At 36.7% G+C, this 18,631-nt stretch overlaps 1 protein-coding gene across 8 annotated transcripts in view; it reads right to left on the bottom strand.

The window, feature by feature from the left end:
* The window catches only part of CASK (calcium/calmodulin dependent serine protein kinase), a 370,356-nt gene that overhangs the window by 55,826 nt on the left and 295,899 nt on the right, over window positions 1–18,631 (bottom strand). For all 8 annotated transcript variants that reach the window (XM_043895774.1, XM_043895776.1, XM_043895778.1 and 5 more), the window contains exons 12-13: window positions 6,236–6,313; window positions 3,253–3,333 (exon numbers count right to left, since the gene is read on the bottom strand). In XM_043895774.1, coding sequence (XP_043751709.1) covers window positions 3,253–3,333; window positions 6,236–6,313 — 159 coding nt within the window. The remainder of the gene's footprint in view (window positions 1–3,252; window positions 3,334–6,235; window positions 6,314–18,631) is intronic.

Raw genomic sequence — 18,631 nt, 5'->3', positions numbered from 1 at the left:
GTTACATGGGTTGGAGAAAGTGTTTATACTGTTTTTTGCAAACAGTTTCTATCCATCCTTTTAAATTATATAAGCAAACACTTGTATTAATGTTTTATTTATAAGGAAGGATAAGCCCACAATCACAAAAATACCAAATTTGAACTGTAAGAGAAAAATCCTTAAATTTTATCACCAAATGAGGTCATACTTGATACTAACTTTTATTTGCTACTGTAAAAGACTGCTACCACAAAATGAAACTTTTATCCAATACATACACAAACAAAAAAAGGGGCCACTTACAGATTGTCAAAAACGTCATTAAAAGAGTATGCCAAATAAAAAATAGAGAAATTAGAGTTTGAATATTTTTCTTCAAGTATGTTATGAGGTGATTCAGCAATTGTTACTAAGCTGAAATAGCTATTATATTTAATTACATAAGAAGAATCATGTAAAAGGAAAAAGACAATTTTATGTTTTGTATGTAAAAGGGACATGGACAAGACAACTAAGAACTTCAGACTAGAGTGGGAAAAATTCATTTAAAATTGACAGGAAAAAGAAATTTTAGGTTTGAAAGTGGTTCTTCTGGCTTCTTAATTACAAATCATAAAATTTATCACTCAATAATGAAACTTTCAAGTCAACCTAAGGTGATTATAACCACCTTGTTTTTATTGAGAAAGTAAGATACAAATTTCAAAAAATAAGATTTAGGACATAAAATTTTAAAGGAAAAAAAATCAAAGCATAGACATTCAATTCTGTTTACTGTCTTTATCCTTAATGTTTTATATTTTACAAATGCAATAGGCAAAGGATCTGTTCTCTTTAAAAAAAACCATTATCTTTAAAATGTAATAACTGAAAAAGGATAGTGTGCTAATATTTTTTATCATGACCTCTTGAGTACAGAGTTTAAAAAATCATTTAAACCTATACTTTCTTCTTTTAATTACTATAAATATTTATAAGTATCTGTATTTTTAAATGTAAGGTAACCCAATATTAAATCCTCATGTTTTAATGATCAGAAAGCAAAGAAAAAGTCAAATAATTGAAGAAATAAGTACAAAATTATACACTAAGAACAACTCCCAAACTTTGTATAATAAAAATTATAAATTAAATTTTTTTCCTTTATTATTATTTCTTTAACAATACCAAAAATTTGAAATCATGATCTTAAAATACTTTTAAAATAGAAAGCTCTAGCATTTAAAAGTTTAACATAGTATATACAGCTCAGAATTATACCTCCCACACAGAACATTATCCACACATGTGCTTATTTGGGAATGACCACTGAGTTCAAATTAAGTTTATAGGAAAATCAATCCTTGTTACAAGTCATTTAAGAGCACAGCGTTTGGAGTCAGAAAGATCTGGATTTTGAACCTCCATGAGGCCACTTACTAGGTAGGTGACCTAAAGCAAGCCTCTTAGCCTTTCTAGGGTACAGTTTCCTCTCTGAACTGTAAAATGTAATTAATCACATTACCTCACATCTCAGCCATCAACAAGTCCGTGTTCAACCATCTCTAAAGCAGAATCCCAGTCTGCTCATTTTCCATCAGCCCCATCCTTCTCCAAGCCTCTACCACCTCACAGAAGCCTCCTAATTGGTCTCCCTCTCTTAACTCTTATCCTCACCACAGTCCATTCTCTACACAACAGCTCTAGCAACCTCTAAAAAAGCACAGGTCTAACAATATTTTCCTGCTTGCAGTCACTGTCACCTGTGCAATCAGGAGAAAATCCAGGTTCCTTACCATGGCCCTGAAGGCCCTTTGTGGTCTGGCCTCTGCCACTCTCCCCTTTGTTTACTATATCCCAGCCACAATGGCCTTTCTTCTGTACTCTGACCCTGTGAAGCTCTTTCCTGCCTCTGGGCCTTTGCATTTGCTCTTCCCCATGCTTGGACATTCAGAAAGCTGATTATTTCATAAAACAAGTCTCAGCCCACATGTTAACTCCTCAGAAGGCCTTTCTCCTGACTCTCTGAAATAGCTTCTCCTTTACTATCATCTCTGCCCCATTGTCCTGTCTTTTTTTCATAGTTATTATCACTATATGAACTTATCTTGTTTGTTCACTGGCTCACTGTCTGTCTCTAGTTCACCTATCCATGCCCCACTTAGAATGGAAGTTCATTGATCCTATTCACCACTACCCTTAGTGCCCAGCACGGTGTCTGGCATACAGTAGGCATTTACATATTTGATGAGTAAATGAAAATGTCTTTTAAGCATCTAGCTGGGTGTTCAGAAATTACAAGTGAAAGTGAAAGTCACTCAGTTGTGTCCAACTCTTTGTGACCCCATGTACTATATAGTCCATGGAATTCTCCAGGTCAGAATACTGGAGTGGGTAGCCTTTCCCTTCTCCAGGGAATCTTCCAAACCCAGGGATCGAATCCAGGTCTCCCACATTGCAGGCAGATTCTTTACCAGCTGAGCCACCAGGGAAGCCCAAAAATACTGGAGTGGGTAGCTTATCCCTTCTCCAGCAGATCTGCCTGAGCCAGGAAATTACAAGAACTATTTACTATTTCTGAAAATGCTTACTAATAGCAATGCACATATTAATTTCTCTCTGATGTCAGAAAAGCAAAATAAACCAAGGCTTCGAAGTTAGGTAAGTTGTGAGAGATGGGGCTGTCTTAGCTTTAATGGTTTTGGGAAAAAGAAAACCTTAACCTTAAAAAAATGATTTTATTTGGGTATATATTATTTTCTTTATTTAGCTTACTTCGAATCTGAAAGATCTACTGATATCAATGGTCCTACATCATTCTCGGAATTGAGCTGAGGGTTACTTATCAATTTACAGATAGACCCATCTGTCCAGAATGTACAGGCTTCTATCTGCAGAAAACACACTGCACAGAACAGTCAGTTGACTAACTTATCTGCAAATGGGCAAGTTCCTAATCTATTCAATGTTTTACTGAGTACTGTGCCCTAGACATGACAGATACTGTGGAGTAACTAATAATATTCATTAGCTAACAATTATTAGGCATCAAGGATATATCAGACACTGTGCAAAGCACAGTAGATGTATCATCTACTTAATTCTTATTCCAACTCCATGAGGTTGGCAAATAGCATCTTTACAATTTGGTATTATCTGGTATTGTAATCTTAACACTCTGACATATGGCTGAAAGCACATTTGATGAAGATGGCTGTATTTCATAAGAACTAGTAAAACCCTCTTTTGAAAGTGAGGTTTTATTTCTACAGAAGTTTAACTGTTACTCACCATGAAATGAGGTTGTGTTAAAATACGCTTTAGTTCCTTTGCATCGTTATTCTCAGGGTAACATGAAATTTCTTCCAATACCTAAAAAAACAAGCAAGATATAAAATAGTGTGAAGAAGATGCTAGATTGAGAAAATATAGAATTCTTTTTAAATTAAAAAGTATGAATGAATTTTTATGGCAGGCAAAATAATTATTCTAGAAAAAATTCATCATTTTATTCAAAGTTATTAATACATAGGAACTACATTGGTGGTAATAAAAAATAAAACAAATTGCTGTAATAGTCTCTGCCTTCATTACCCAACTATAACTCAAAAGATTATTGAAAAATACAAAACAAAATGACAAGCCTGTAATATAAATTTATTACAGGCCTAGGTAACTTAATTAAACTTAATGGGAAAATGTCTCCACAAATCTTTTTCCAAACTTACCATCAAGATGAATCTGTAGTACAAGTTGATAACAGATTTCTTTTATAATTAACAAAACTGTCCATTCCTTTCAGAAAGATTAAAATTGCAAAGGCTCAAACGAAAATAAAGAAGAGAAACACAAATACTTTCCCTTGTAGCCTGACAGAATCAATGTTATTCTCCACACTCATCTCCTCACATAGATAAAACCGCGTCTTGGCAATGGTTCCTAGAATTAATTGCCAGGGCATGAAAGAGTTCTCAGTGGGCTTAGTGTTAAAGAATCAACCTGCCAATGCAGGAGACCCAGGTTTGATCCCTGGGTTGAGAAGATCCCCTGGAGAAGGGAACGGCTACTCACTCCAGTATTGTGGCCTGGGAAATCCTATGGACAGAGAAGCCTGGCAGGCTACGGCCTGTAGGCCAGGCTACAGTCTGCAGCGTAGCAGAGTTGGACCTGACTGAACAACTAAACCACCACCACCAATAGTTGAAAAAAAAAAGACACACAATCAAAAACTTTCCTCTTTTCACTCATATTTTCTTCACTAATTAGTTGCTAACATTTTCTCTGTACAGGTTTAAATGGTTTTCAAATGAAATTGTTCTTCAAAAGAGATCCTTTACCAGTAGAATGGAGTTTACCCATTTAAAATTTAATTATGTGACACGAGCCCCAGGGAAGTCCTCTGTTCCTTTTCAGAGGAAACCCATTACTGCAGTTCTAATTATAGATAGTTGGATTCAGAGTGGTTATACACAGTGCACTCAATTCTAAAAGCCAAGCTGAGGGAGGTGGGAGAGGGGTTCAGGATGGGGAACACACGTAAATCCATGGCTGATTCATATCAATGTATGGCAAAAACCACTACAATATTGTAAAGTAATTAGCCTCCAACTAATATAAATAAATGAAGAAAAAAAAAAAGTCAAGCTGATCAACGACTGCTGAAGCAGTACTGGCTGTCAGGGGCATGCAAGTCATGTACCCACCAGGAGTCTCTTGACTTGCCTTTGAGAGTCCTACAACTGGAGCAGGAAGGGATGTTTTGAGATCACTTAGCCTAAGATTAGATGTTAGCTAGTGCTACTCAATCACCTCCTCAGGTAAGAACAAACCAATGAAAACTACAAGATCCCTTTCTTATCGAAATGTACTCTTAACTCGTGCTGATTAGGTTGTTAATTCATATTGTTTAATGATAATAAGCCAATTCTCCTTTGGTGTATTTTATGCTTTGAGTTTTTTACCAAACAAAAGATGAAACAATATACTCTCTCTGGTTCTCTGTTACTCTCACAGCCTATGATTTTAAGCACTGCAGTGTGGTCTCCTAATTTAGAGAGAGTCTCTTCTGACTGTTGCCACCTCTATTTCCTTGGTCTTGCTTCTCAGTGAATATATATTTTCCAGTACAGGTGTTGTGTTTAAAATCTGATTGGGAAGGAATTAGGTCTTCATATTCTTTCACATAGTAATTCACTTTATAAGAAAAATAATCTTTTTCAAAGGAAAATATTTCTTTGGATAAAGACTTCTATGAAATCAAAAAGTGAAAAAAAAAATCTCATTAGGTGTCTAACAATGGAGGCATTGTTAATTCATTATAATTTAGTAATAGCAAAGAAAAAACTATGCCAATATTAGAACTTATTTACAAAGACCAAGTAGAAGCATGGAAAAATGCTTATTAAATTACATTAGGTTAAAAGAAAGATTGGGGCTTCCCTGATGGCTGAGATGGTAAAGAATCTGCCTGCAATGCAGGACACTCAGGTTTGATCCCTGGGTCGGGAAGATCCCCGGGTCGGGAAGATCCCCTGGAGAAGGGAATGACTACCCACTCCAGTATTCTTGCCTGGGAAATCCCATGGACAGAGGAGCCTGGTGGTCTACAGCCCATGGGGTCACAAAGAGTCGGACACGACTGAGCGACTAACACTTTCACTTTTCAACAGAAAGATACATTTTGATTGTAACTACAAAAAATTTATATGCAAATGATAGTGAATAGAAAAGGGGAAGTGAAAATGAAAATTACTGTGTAAGGAGATGGGATTATAGGTGAATTTCTACTTTCCAAACTTTCTGCAATATCATGTTTCTATAATAAAAAAGTTAAAAGTTTGTGAAAGATGTACATTAACTGGCAATTTATAAAAATGACTTCTCTCTGAAGTTAGCTGCTGTAAATATTTAATTAACTTTCGAATATTACCACCTTAAAAAAAGTAACCCAAATTTTCACAGCACATCTATTTCCACCAAGTGTGGTAAAATAACTTTTTCCTTCTTTTTAAAAAAGAGAAGTAAAATCAATATGCTAACCTGTTGAAGTTTACATAGCAGAACCAGAACTAGAAATCTAGGCAACGTTGCTGCTGAGATTTCTTTTTTCTCTTCTGTATGTAAATACTCAGTGATAAACTTAGAAATACTAAATCTGAGTATTATAGTCCAGCTGTGACTTCAAGGAAACTGCCACTTACTGTGTGGCAGAAACATTTTCATTAAAGGTGCACATATGAAACCCAAATACATTTACAAAATACTTATCACTTACCTCTTTGGCTCTCTGTACTGCATCGCTCGGAGGATTCCTGATTTGCGGTGAAGACTTCGTGTTAATTTTGTCATACAGCTAAAAGCAAAGGAGAATATCCAATCAACATTCATAATTCTTGGCTAAAATTCAAAGCTTCATATTTATTATCTCACGAAACAATATTTTCCCCTTAAAAAGGCATGCTGATGACTGCAGTGGGATGTTCTTCTTAAATCTCTTATTCATTCAAATGAGACTTGTCAGGATGAGTGCTACGCCTATCTTTTAAAAAATCATCAATATTTCAGTAATCACAGCATTTTTTCCCTCTGATAGAAGCGACATTTAATAAGATGAATAGAGAGTAGAAAGAAAGAATGCTTTCTGGCCAAGACATGTCTGAAGGAATTTTCACAGAAATCTAAATCTTGGGAAAGGGCAAACCCAACTCCTTCTAGGAAGGAATGTTCTCATGAAAGGTTTATACTTGTTTTTACTAGGGCTGTTCATTAACAGTATCAGTGCTGGCATCCTTCAGCAAGAAATTAAGGACACAAACCTTTTTCCTTTTTAACCTGTAAATTCATAGATTACAAGAAGACACTGAAAAGAATCGGTATTTTAAAAACTCCACAAATCTAAATGATCCAAAATTTAACTTTCTGAAGAAATTTTTTTAGAGAAAAATGCCTGTAGTATAGAAATGCAACTAAAATATTACTTTCTGCCTCAGATGAAACATCTCATTCAGCAGTCTGCTTTGAAAAGTAAAAAGCTGAAAATGATCTTGGCTAGTCTGCCACTTCTATTTCCTAACTTCTCTAAAATAGGTGGGGGGTTTTGGAGGATTGGTTTTGGTTTTTTTTTCTTTCCTCTCCTTCTACGTGTACCAGTGCCAGTGCAGAGGTCAAATATTGTAAACATTCTCCAGATTACAGTTAGACTTGTTTATACTGATGCAAGACAAAACTTTACAACTTGTAAATATTTGAGCCATACCATACATAAAAATTCCTAATGACTGACAGGCAGACAGATAGGACAAATAAATAAATAAAGCCTAATGATAGCAATGTGAAGATATAGCAGTGATCATTTGAAAATGTCAGCATTAAGAAAGTACTACTAAATTAGAGCTTAAATAAATAATGTAAGAAGCACTGGGAAGACCCAGAGGGATGGGATGGAGAGGGAGGCGGGAGGGGGGATCGGGATGGGGAACACATGTAAATCCATGGCTGATTCATGTCAATGTATGGCAAAAACCACTACAATATTGTAAAATAATTAGCCTCCAACTAATAAAAATAAACGGAAAAAAAAGAAGGCTAGTAAAATATTGGTCTATTTAAAGTATTATATTAACATTTAGAGAACTAGCAATATGTGGCTCATTTATAAATGTTTGCTCAAATCCCTGTAGAATACATGAGCGCAGTCTCTGTCCTCTGAATGGCTTTCATCTGTAAAGATTGTGAATTCTGAAATTTGGAACCAGTGAATATTATTTTTCAATAGAAATAATATTATATACCGTGTTGGTTCCCAGACTAGTCTATAGAGACAAATTAAATACTGTACATCTGCAATAAAAAGTAGGAGGGGAAAAGAACCCAACCCTCCAAAAGTAAGGAATTGTAAGTTAAAAATAAAAAACCACATTTAAAATAGCTAACACTTAGACTTCCCTGGTAGCTCAGGCTGTAAAATAGCTAACACTTAAAATATCACCTGACATGTCATCATATTAATAATCAAAATAAAAAATATACAGGGATAATGAAAAGAGTTTTAAAACTCTTGAATGCTGTTTAAAAACAGACCAAATTTAATTTGAAGCTTTATAAGTTGTCGGCACTGTCATTTATAATTACAATGTTTTTATAATGCCTAATTTTACCATAAAGAGTCTTGCCTTTTTCTTGACCAACTGAAAGTCGCTCAGTCGTGTCCAACTCTTTGTGACCTCATGGACTATACAGTCCATGGAATTCTCCAGGCCAGAATACTGGAGTGGGTAGCCTTTCCCTTCTCCAGGGGATCTTCTCAACCCAGGGATCGAACCCAGGTCTCCAGCATTGCGGGAGGATTCTTTACCAGCTGAGCCACAAGGGAAGCCCAAAAATACTAGAGTGGGTAGCGTATCCCTTCTCCAGTGGATCTTCCCAACCCAGGAATCAAGCCGGGGTCTCCTGCACTGCAGGCAAATTCTTTATCAACTGAGCTATCAGGGAAGCCCTACCTGACCAAGGACTATTACTAATGTTACTTTCAAAAATTTCAACCATGATTAATTTCTATTTACACATTTAATAAATGCACATTAGTTTTTAACTCACAAAGCAACAAAAATTCCAACCTCCCAGAATCACTCTATCACTGGAGGCTTTTTATTTTTGGCTTGGTCTTACAATGTGGTTCCTTGGGTGAGTGAATCTTGAGAACAAAGGTGGGCTCTCTTTGTTTATTACCCACCCTTTGTCGCCTGCCCCCATCTATCATATACAAAGTATACTTAGAATGATGGGGTTTGGGGACTTGGCCTGCTGTCTTAGACTTTCAGCTAAAGCCCACAGCTAAGCTGCCAGGCCATCCCTCTAGGACTTGCTGACAGGTAGCTAAATTGGTCCTTCCATACTCATCCCAGCACCCTATTTTGCCTGACATGTGGTGTTTGGGGTCCCAAGTATAAAGAGCATCTTTCCTGGTTGGAGGCTGCCTGGGGCAGTCCTTGATGGCAGGGTGAGAGGTCAATAGCAGGGCAGCCCGCACTTGCAGTGTATGTTGTGGCAAGAATGTGTGTTTCCCCAATACCATTCACCCTTGCAACAAAAAGAATAAAATACTTAGGAGTATATCTACCTAAAGAAACAAAAGACCTATACATAGAAAACTATAAAACACTGATGAAAGAAATCAAAGAGGACACAAACAGATGGAGAAACATACCGTGTTCATGGATTGGAAGAATCAATATTGTCAAAATGGCTATTCTACACAAAGCAATCTATAGATTCAATGCAATCTCTATCAAGCTACCAACGGTATTTTTCACAGAACTAGAACAAATAATTTCACAATTTGTATGGAAATACAAAAAACCTCGAATAGCCAAAGTAATCTTGAGAAAGAAGAATGGAACTGGAGGAATCAACCTGCTTGACTTCAGACTCTACTACAAAGCCACAGTCATCAAGACAGTATGGTACTGGCACAAAGACAGAAATATAGATCAATGAAACAAAATAGAAAGCCCAGAGATAAATCCACATACCTATGGACACCTTATCTTTGACAAAGGAGGCAAGGATATTCAATGGAAAAAAGACAACCTCTTTAACAAGTGGTGCTGGGAAAACTGGTCAACCACTTGTAAAAGAATGAAACTAGAACACTTTCTAACACCATACACAAAAATAAACTCAAAATGGATAAAAGATCTAAATGTAAGACCAGAAACTATAAAACTCCTAGAGGAGAACATAGGCAAAACACTCTCCGACATAAATCACAGCAAGATCCTCTATGACCCACCTCCCAGAATATTGGAAATAAAAGCAAAAATAAACAAATGGGACCTAATGAAACTTAAAAGCTTTTGCACAACAAAGGAAACTATAAGTAAGGTGAAAAGACAGCCCTCAGATTGGGAGAAAATAATAGCAAATGAAGCAACAGACAAAGGATTAATCTCAAAAATATACAAGAAACTCCTGAAGCTCAATTCCAGAAAAATAAATGGCCCAATCAAAAAATGGGCCAAAGAACTAAACAGACATTTCTCCAAAGAAGACATACAGATGGCTAACAAACACATTAAAAGATGCTCAACATCACTCATTATCAGAGAAATGCAAATCAAAACCACAATGAGGTACCATTACACGCCAGTCAGGATAGCTGCTATCCAAAAGTCTACAAGCAATAAACGCTGGAGAGGGTGTGGAGAAAAGGGAACCCTCTTACACTGCTGGTGGGAATGCAAACTAGTACAGCCACTATGGAAAACAGTGTGGAGATTTCTTAAAAAACTGGAAATAGAACTGCCATATGACCCAGCAATCCCACTCCTGGGCATACACACTGAGGAAACCAGATCTGAAAGAGACACGTGCACCCCAATGTTCATCGCAGCACTGTTTATAATAGCCAGGACATGGAAGCAACCTAGATGCCCATCAGCAGATGAATGGATAAGGAAGCTGTGGTACATATACACCATGGAATATTACTTAGCCGTTAAAAACAATTCATTTGAACCAGTTCTAATGAGATGGATGAAACTGGAGCCCATTATACAGAGTGAAGTAAGCCAGAAAGATAAAGAACATTACAGCATACTAACACATATATATGGAATTTAGAAAGATGGTAACGATAACCCTATATGCGAAACAGAAAAAGAGACACAGATGTACAGAACAGACTTTTGAACTCTGTGGGAGAAGGTGAGGGTGGGATGTTTCGAAAGAACAGCATGTATATTATCTATAGTGAAACAGATCACCAGCCCAGGTGGGATGCATGAGACAAGTGCTCGGGCCTGGTGTACTGGGAAGACCCAGAGGAATCGGGTGGAGAGGGAGGTGGGAGGGGGGATCGGGATGGGGAATACATGTAACTCCATGGCTGATTCATGTCAATGTATGACAAAACCCACTGAAATATTGTGAAGTAATTAGCCTCCAACTAATAAAAAAAAAAATTAAAAAAAAAAAAGAATGTGTGTTTCCCGTGAGTCCAGGAGCTGCCTCAGAATGTAATCTGGCTAGAGCCATCTTGGTGGAACCCTGAGCAAGAGGGTTGTCTGCACAGAGCAAGGGGACCCAGAAGTGCCTGTGGGGTCACGGCTGAAGGCAGGAGCTGAGAGGGTGCTGCCGGGGCCAGCTGCAGAGTACACCAATGACGCAGAGGCAATCTGGGACTGAGACAACATCTGGATGCCTGCCACACCCTAGGCGCTAACAGCCAAGAGAGCACTGGCTGCCTGAGGGACATGACTACAGGACCTGCTGTTTAAGTGTTTTTTCTCTTTTCTATGATAAGACAGACTCTTGAGTCCTTTGACATTCAGAACAGCACCTACTATGAGACTGAGTACATAGTAGATGTTTAATAAATGTTTCTTAAAAAAAAAGAGTATTTAACTGGTGTATAGGAACTGTAAATGGATAATTAAAAGAAAAAGAAACAGAGCAGGAATACTTATTTTAACTTCTTTCTTTAGGAACCAAGATATCATGGATCATCTTTCTGACTGCATAGTTAAAAGCCTTCCCTCAAAATTAAGAAAGAAATTTTGACCACATTTAATTCTTTTAGTTTTTTTGCTATGCTTCAGGCCCGACTTCAAAAATTTTTCAATGTAAAAGAGATCTTAGATGTTGACATGATTCAACTCCTCCATTTTAAAAAAGAGAGAGCTGACATCCGGTGACATGAAGTAAGCACACAGCATCCGGGAGCCAGAGTAGCAGGGAAGAGACCGGCCTCCTGATGTGTGCTGTTCTTTCTCTCACGCAACAGTACCATGGCTTGTATTAGAATTCAGTAACACAGTCTCATGAGAGGGAGACACCTTCAGCAAATATTTGGGGAAAGAACTGTAGAAAATGCCATTTATAGGCTGTAGGGAAAAAAAAGTAATTAACTAAATGTGATTGGAAAGATATTAGGCAATCAATTGCAAGCCTTGCCCTATTAAAGAAAGTTTAGAATCCTCGTCCTTGCCCGGCCAAATGATGAACATTTCAGGTTTTGTGGGCCATATGGACTCTGTCACAACCACTCAACCCTGCTGTGTGTGTGAAGGCAGCCATTAATATTCCATAAATGAATGTGCATGGCTGGGTTCCCATAAAACTTTATTTACAAAAACAGGTGGCTGGCTGGATTTGGCCTGACAGCTGTAGTTGCCAACACGTGCTCTAGAAGCTCAAATTGAAGGTGAACTGAAATGATAAAAATATTTCCGTTGGTTGGTTGCTTCCCTGCCATCTGAAGACTTCAAGTGTGTTTGTAAAGCTGAGGTGTAGAGGGTGAGGAAGAGGGAGGAAAGAATGTTAATAAACTATTCCTAGAGAGAAAACAAGAATGAATGTCTTAGGGTTTTTCTCTTTCTAATGCAATTATAGTTACGCAAGTTCAGCACTTTTTATTAAAATGCACACACGCACACACACAGCCCAAGGCAAAACGAGGAAATGTGAACAGCTGCAAGGGGAACAGACTGTTTCACACTGTGTCACTCCCAGACAGGCCTGCTTACTGCCAGTGTCTGGCGCTGGGTTATATACGACCCCACACGGCTGCATGGACACGCTTCATCTGTCTGTCTTAAGGAGTATAAAAGCACAGTTCCGTTAAGAGGCCACATTCTATATTTGAGATGGGTTGTTTTTGTATAAAAGCAGAATAAAGCTGGTGGTCATATTAAATTGAACTCTGCTGAGATTGTACTTTCAAACATAATGATGGTGAAATAAGTTAATGTCATTTTTTTATTTACATGCAAAACAATAAATCAAGTTTCTTTTTTTGTTTTTTAACCCTACTCCATGGTACCTTACTGTCTTCTGATTTCTTTCATCAAATAGAAGCTTCTGTTTTGTTCATAGTTTATACACAGCACTTAGCAGTATCAACATTTAAAATGGAATGGTTGGTGGAGAACCTATAAAATGACTATCACCAGGTTAGATGTCCCACTAACTTTCTAGCAGAGAGAAAACCAAACCTTAAGGACCAGAATATACTTTAGATGAGAAAGATTATGACTTTTGCAACTAGGCTATAGATGTGAGCCAAATAATGAATGGGTTTGTAGAGCTGCTGGAACACAAAAGTTCATTAAGCTACCACCATCTTACCACCTAAATCAAAGATATCAAAGAGAGTCCCTGCTGGAAAAGAATTAAAGTTTTCAAGAGTCAAACATTTAGCTGCAAATTATGCAATGAAATGTGTCTGTAATCTTAGTAAAAAGATAATAACAGTGTTCACAAGTCTATACTGCACAACAATAATGGGAATTGAAATGACTTGCTCTGGAAACAGACTATCAAATTAAGAATTTCTTAATAGTTGCTGTGAAGAAGCTAGGTGATTAGGAACAAAGTTCCAATGTTGCATCTTTTCAATGAACCCAGCAGATCAGCCATTGATATCCAACAGTATTTTAAAAAATACATTTGAGAGCTGGAAAAATGTTAGGGAAAGGTGATTTAATACTAAAATATAAGGAACTGATATTCAACTACTGTGCTGGAGGTGGTCTTCTGAAGCTAGAAATCAGAGAACATCTGAGCTCTAAAGAACTACTTTTCCTGCTCAAGTTTATGTATCAACTCACTATCTTTAGGTTAAAAATATAAAAATGTCCTCTCAAAGATCTTTAGTGTCATTAAACATGACACAGTCACAAAATGAAAAGACAACCTACTGAATGGGATAAAATACTTGCAAATAATATGACTGATAAGGGGCTAATATCCAACATTTATAAATAACACATATACAACTCAACATCAAAAAAAAGAAAAGAAAAAAAATAACTACAATGTGATTAAAAAAATGGGCAGAAGAACTGAATAGGCAATTTTCCAAAGAGGAAATGCAGATGACCAACAGGCACATGAAAAGACACTCAGCATTGCTAATCATCAGGGAATTGAAAATGATAACCTCAGTGAAATATCACCTCACACCTGTTAGAATGGCTATTATCAAAAAGAACATAAATAACAAATGTTGGTGAGGATGTGGAGAAAAGGGAACCCTAGTATGCTGTTGGCAGGAATGTAAATTGGTACAGCCACTGTGGAAAATAGTATGGAGGTTCCTCAAAGAACTAAAAATACAACTACCATATGATCTAGCAATTCTATTCCTGGCTATGTTTCTTAAAAAAAAAAAAAAAAAACACTAATTGGAAAAGATACATGCACCCCAATGTTCATAGCAGCATTATCTACAATTGCCAAACTATGGAAGCAACCCAAGTGTCCATCAATAGATGAATGGATAAAGAAGATGTGGTGTGCGTGCATGCGCGCGCACACACGGACATGCGCGCACACACACACACACAATGGAATACCACACAGTCATAAAAAGTGTGAAACCTTGCCATTTGCAGCAGGCATTATGCTAAGTGAAATAAATCAGACAGAGAAAGACAAATACTGTATGATATCACTTCTAGGTGGAATCTAAAAATAAAACAAACTAGTGAATACATAAAAAAGAAAGACACATAGAGAACAAACCAGTGATTACCAGTGAGGAGGGGATTAACAGGGATAAACTATTAGGTATAAAGTAAGCTACAAGGATATACTGTACAACAGAGGAATATAGCCAGCATTTTATAATAACTATGGACTATAATTTTTTAAAATTGTGAATAACTAATTGTACTGTGCTGTGCTATGCTTAGTTGCTTAGTCATGTCTGACAATTTGCGACCCTATGGACTATAGCCCGCCAGGCTCCTCTGTCCATGGGGATTCTCCAGGCAGGAATACTGGAGTGGGTTGCCATACCCTCCTCCAGGGGATCTTCCCAACCCAGGGATGCAACCCAGGTCTCCTGCACTGCAGGCACATTCTTTACCATCTGAGCCACCAAGGAAGCCCCACTAATTGTACACCTGTAACATATAATATTATATGCCAACTATACTTCAGTTTAAAACAATGACATAGTTGAAACTTGGAAAACAGTAGTATATTTTACAGTGGTGTAAAGATTGTGTGATGGGAAACATTAAGTGTGAAATAAACACACTACAAAATTTAAAATGGCATTTTCAAATATTTTAGGAGCTACAATTAAACTTTCGGAAGAACTTATATAGCCTGTCTATCTTACAAACCTAAAGACGATTATGCATCGTTGGGATATTATGATGTAGAAAAGGAAATTAAATCACTGAAGGCACTTTGCTCTCACAGGATTAAATAATGCCTATTCTATCAGCATAAAAAATTTCCTAACAGTTTATATTTTGTAAAATTTATAAAAATCAATTCAATTAAAATAATTGAAGAAAGCACTCAAAGATTAGCCATGCCGATGACTCTCTGGAGATAATATATTCCATTCATTTGATGAGCGTTCTTTCATTATCTGTACATGATCCTTCACAATTTGTACTATGTATTAACTTCCCCTCTAAAAGTTCAGAAAACATGCAAATAGCTAAATTTTATAGATCTTAAACTAAATTTGTTTCTCACTTGGAAAAAACATGTGTCAAATCCACAAATCTAGTGATGGTAATAAAGTAGCAAGAGTCGCACCTCGGAATTTAGATTTTTCCTAGAGAAAGATTCAGGGCTGCTACCAATATTATGGCCCAGTTTAATACTGGATAACTCAAGTTAGAAATGGATACCCAATGGAGTTTACTTAGTGGCCAATAAGAATGTTGCTGGAAACCCTTAGATCAAGTTTTAGAAAATCATGGTGGGGGTGTATACCCTTTTGAGTCTTAGGACTGGCTTAGTGGCCTAGTGATATACTGCTCTACCTAAATCCATTATGAAAGTTTTCTTCTGATGGCAAACAGGAAATTAAAAATCAATATATCTGGGCCATTTTAAGATTTCCTGAAAGGGTTGCAAAATACATTGGATCTTGACAGCAAAATCCTCCCAAGGAGGCCCCTGTTTAGTTTAGGTTTTCCTTGTCTGTGTACAGAGCTGCTTGTGTTTCAATCCTATTAGAACATTGCTCTTTCAGGGATTTATCTTTGATCCAAGAAATTAAGACTTGCTTAACCTCCTAGTTCAATCTAAAAAGACTGTTGATGGCCCAACAACATAAGCCACTGTGGTGGATTTCTGTTCAGTTGGCTGCTGGCTCTGAGAAACTCAAACACTGGCCTCAGATGACCTAACTTGACTGACCTCACTTGGTCTTTTTCAGTTGGCCAATAACTCTAAAATGAAGCCTTGTAAGAAACAAATCATAATGCCTATTCTTGAGCAAGCAAAAGAAAGCATGAGGAAAAATAACCAGTTAGATGATACAGGCAGGCTTTATTTTACTGTTAATTAAATCTTATGAAATAGGGCACTTTCAAATACTAGATCCAAGAGTTTTCCCAAATGTGAGAAATTTCACTATGATATACATTTCTTTTCCATAAAAAATCTACTAAAATTTTTTAAAAAGTGCTAAAACCTCATTTCCTAAGGTGTTCTTCTGAAACATCTACATTAGTAGTTAAATAATATTTAGGGTAACTGAATATCCTATTATTAATTTGCTGTTTTGAAAGAAAATATTTACATTAGGTATGTCATATGATATTTCATTCCTGAGGCAGTTCAATAAGTTTTGACTTAGGATATGAATTATTTTGTATAAGAAAATACCAAGCATTGGTACAAGTAGCTGTAGCAAAAATGAATTTCTGTTGTGGGAAGTTAAAAGAGAACAAAAAAGATAGTCTGGCAGAAGTGGTTTTATGAGATAATGTTTGAAGGACCACAAAGAGAAGAAAGCAACTATGTTCTTGGATGTGAAGGCTGCAAGCCAACCACATCGAACATTCTTCAACTGAGCATACCACATTCTTTTCTGGGGGAACCCCCCCCCCCACCCAACCCTTCCCTTGGGAACAGCATGAAGAAGAATCAGAGCCTGTTGCACTTGGAAGGCTTTTTGAACATTCCTCTGCCTTCTGGTAAAGTGGACTATAGTGTTACAAAAATAGAAGAACACTCAGTGGGAAATACTGATGCTGGGGACAAGCTGACTCTTGGTATTTTAGAGTAAATTCCAATCACTCTTTTAGGAAGTGATGCACCTGGACAAATAAGGGAATGAGAGGGACTGCTGTAGTTAACAACAGTTTCAGTGAAAATCACACATTCCTTTCACAGAGATGCATATCATAGGAGCTAACCTGGAGACCAAAGAGAGAGCAATTGCCTGGGGATGAAACTAAGGCTGAATTCCCCACTACTGGCCACTTTAACCTGGGGGATTTGGCTTTTCCAAGTATATAATTATCTACCACAAAATACTGACATTGGATGAATGGATAAACAAAATGTGGTATACACACAAGATGGAGTATTTTTCAGTCTTTAAAAGGAAGGAGATTCTGATACATACTACAACAAGGATGAACCCTGGCGACATTATGTTTGGTGAAATAAGCTAGTCATAAAAGAACAAATAAGGTATGATTCCACTTCTCTGAGGAACCTACAGTAGTCAAATTCCTTGAGACAGAAAGTGGAATGGTGGCTGCCAGGGGCTAAGGAGAGGGGGAAATGGTTTATTTACATCTTCCTTACTTTCTTTCACCAACGGTTATAGTTTTTGATGTATAAGTCTTATATCTCTTTTATTCAATTATTTTATCCTTTACAATAGTATTATATTTTTAAAATTTTATCTTCACTTTATTCATTGCTTTTATATAAGAGTATAGTTAATTTTTGTATGTTGATCTTGTATCTTGCAGTTTTGCTAACCTTGCCTATTAATTCTAGTAGATCTTTTGTAGTTTCCTTTGGATTTTCTATACACAAGAATATATCTCTATGAGAATATGGTTTTACTTCTTTTCCAGGCTGCATGTCTTTAATTTCTTTTTCTTGCTTTACTGCACTGGCCAGAAGCACCATAAAAATATTAAACAGAAGTGGTAATAGTGGAAAATCCTTGCATTGTTTCTGGTTATATTAGTTTTCTATTGCTGCTTTGACTATATTCCTAGTAGCTTTTTTTCCCCCTTTAATTTTTATTGATATTTACATTAAGAATGAAGAAAAACTAATTTGAAAATATTTAGGTCAGATGATATTTCTAGTTCTCTTTATCTCAGGAATGTTGTTTTATATGACACTTTCCTATTGATACTAATATTTTGATACGTTGATGGAAACAGATATTGGAGTTTTTGCTCATCCAGTTAAAAACAGAGGAATGAGACCCCCCATGTCTAAAGCAAGCTTCAGGGTACTTCAATCTCCAGCCCCAGGAGGCAGGGGGCACACTGACTTACCACCCAGATGGTTTCATATTTGCTGAAGTTTACTCTTTAAGACTAAATGGGACCCTGGGAAGGTACCAGTAGCTCAGCCTCTAAAGGTCCTCAGGCCTTATTTTTGCAGACATGTAAGTGCAAATTGACCAGACTACAAATCCATGGGAAACTTAGCTTTGGTATTTCCTGACTGGTAACCTATTTAAACATCCAAACTCAACACTGTATCAACTTACTTCTCAGACCCCAGATTGCTCAAAAACATCAAATTATTGCAGAAGTTCCATGTTTTTCCCTATTAGGAAACTTCTGAGTTCTAAAAATACACTATTTCCAAATATGACTACCAATTTAATATCTTTAAAAAAGCAAAACAGTAAATCACGAGTTGTAGTTTTCCAGTGTTA

The sequence above is a fragment of the Cervus elaphus genome, chromosome X, assembly GCF_910594005.1.
Source record: "Cervus elaphus chromosome X, mCerEla1.1, whole genome shotgun sequence".
Classification (NCBI taxonomy): Eukaryota; Metazoa; Chordata; class Mammalia; order Artiodactyla; family Cervidae; genus Cervus; species Cervus elaphus.
Note: the sequence above shows the minus strand (reverse complement) of the source record. Positions and strands in the feature narration are given on the sequence as shown.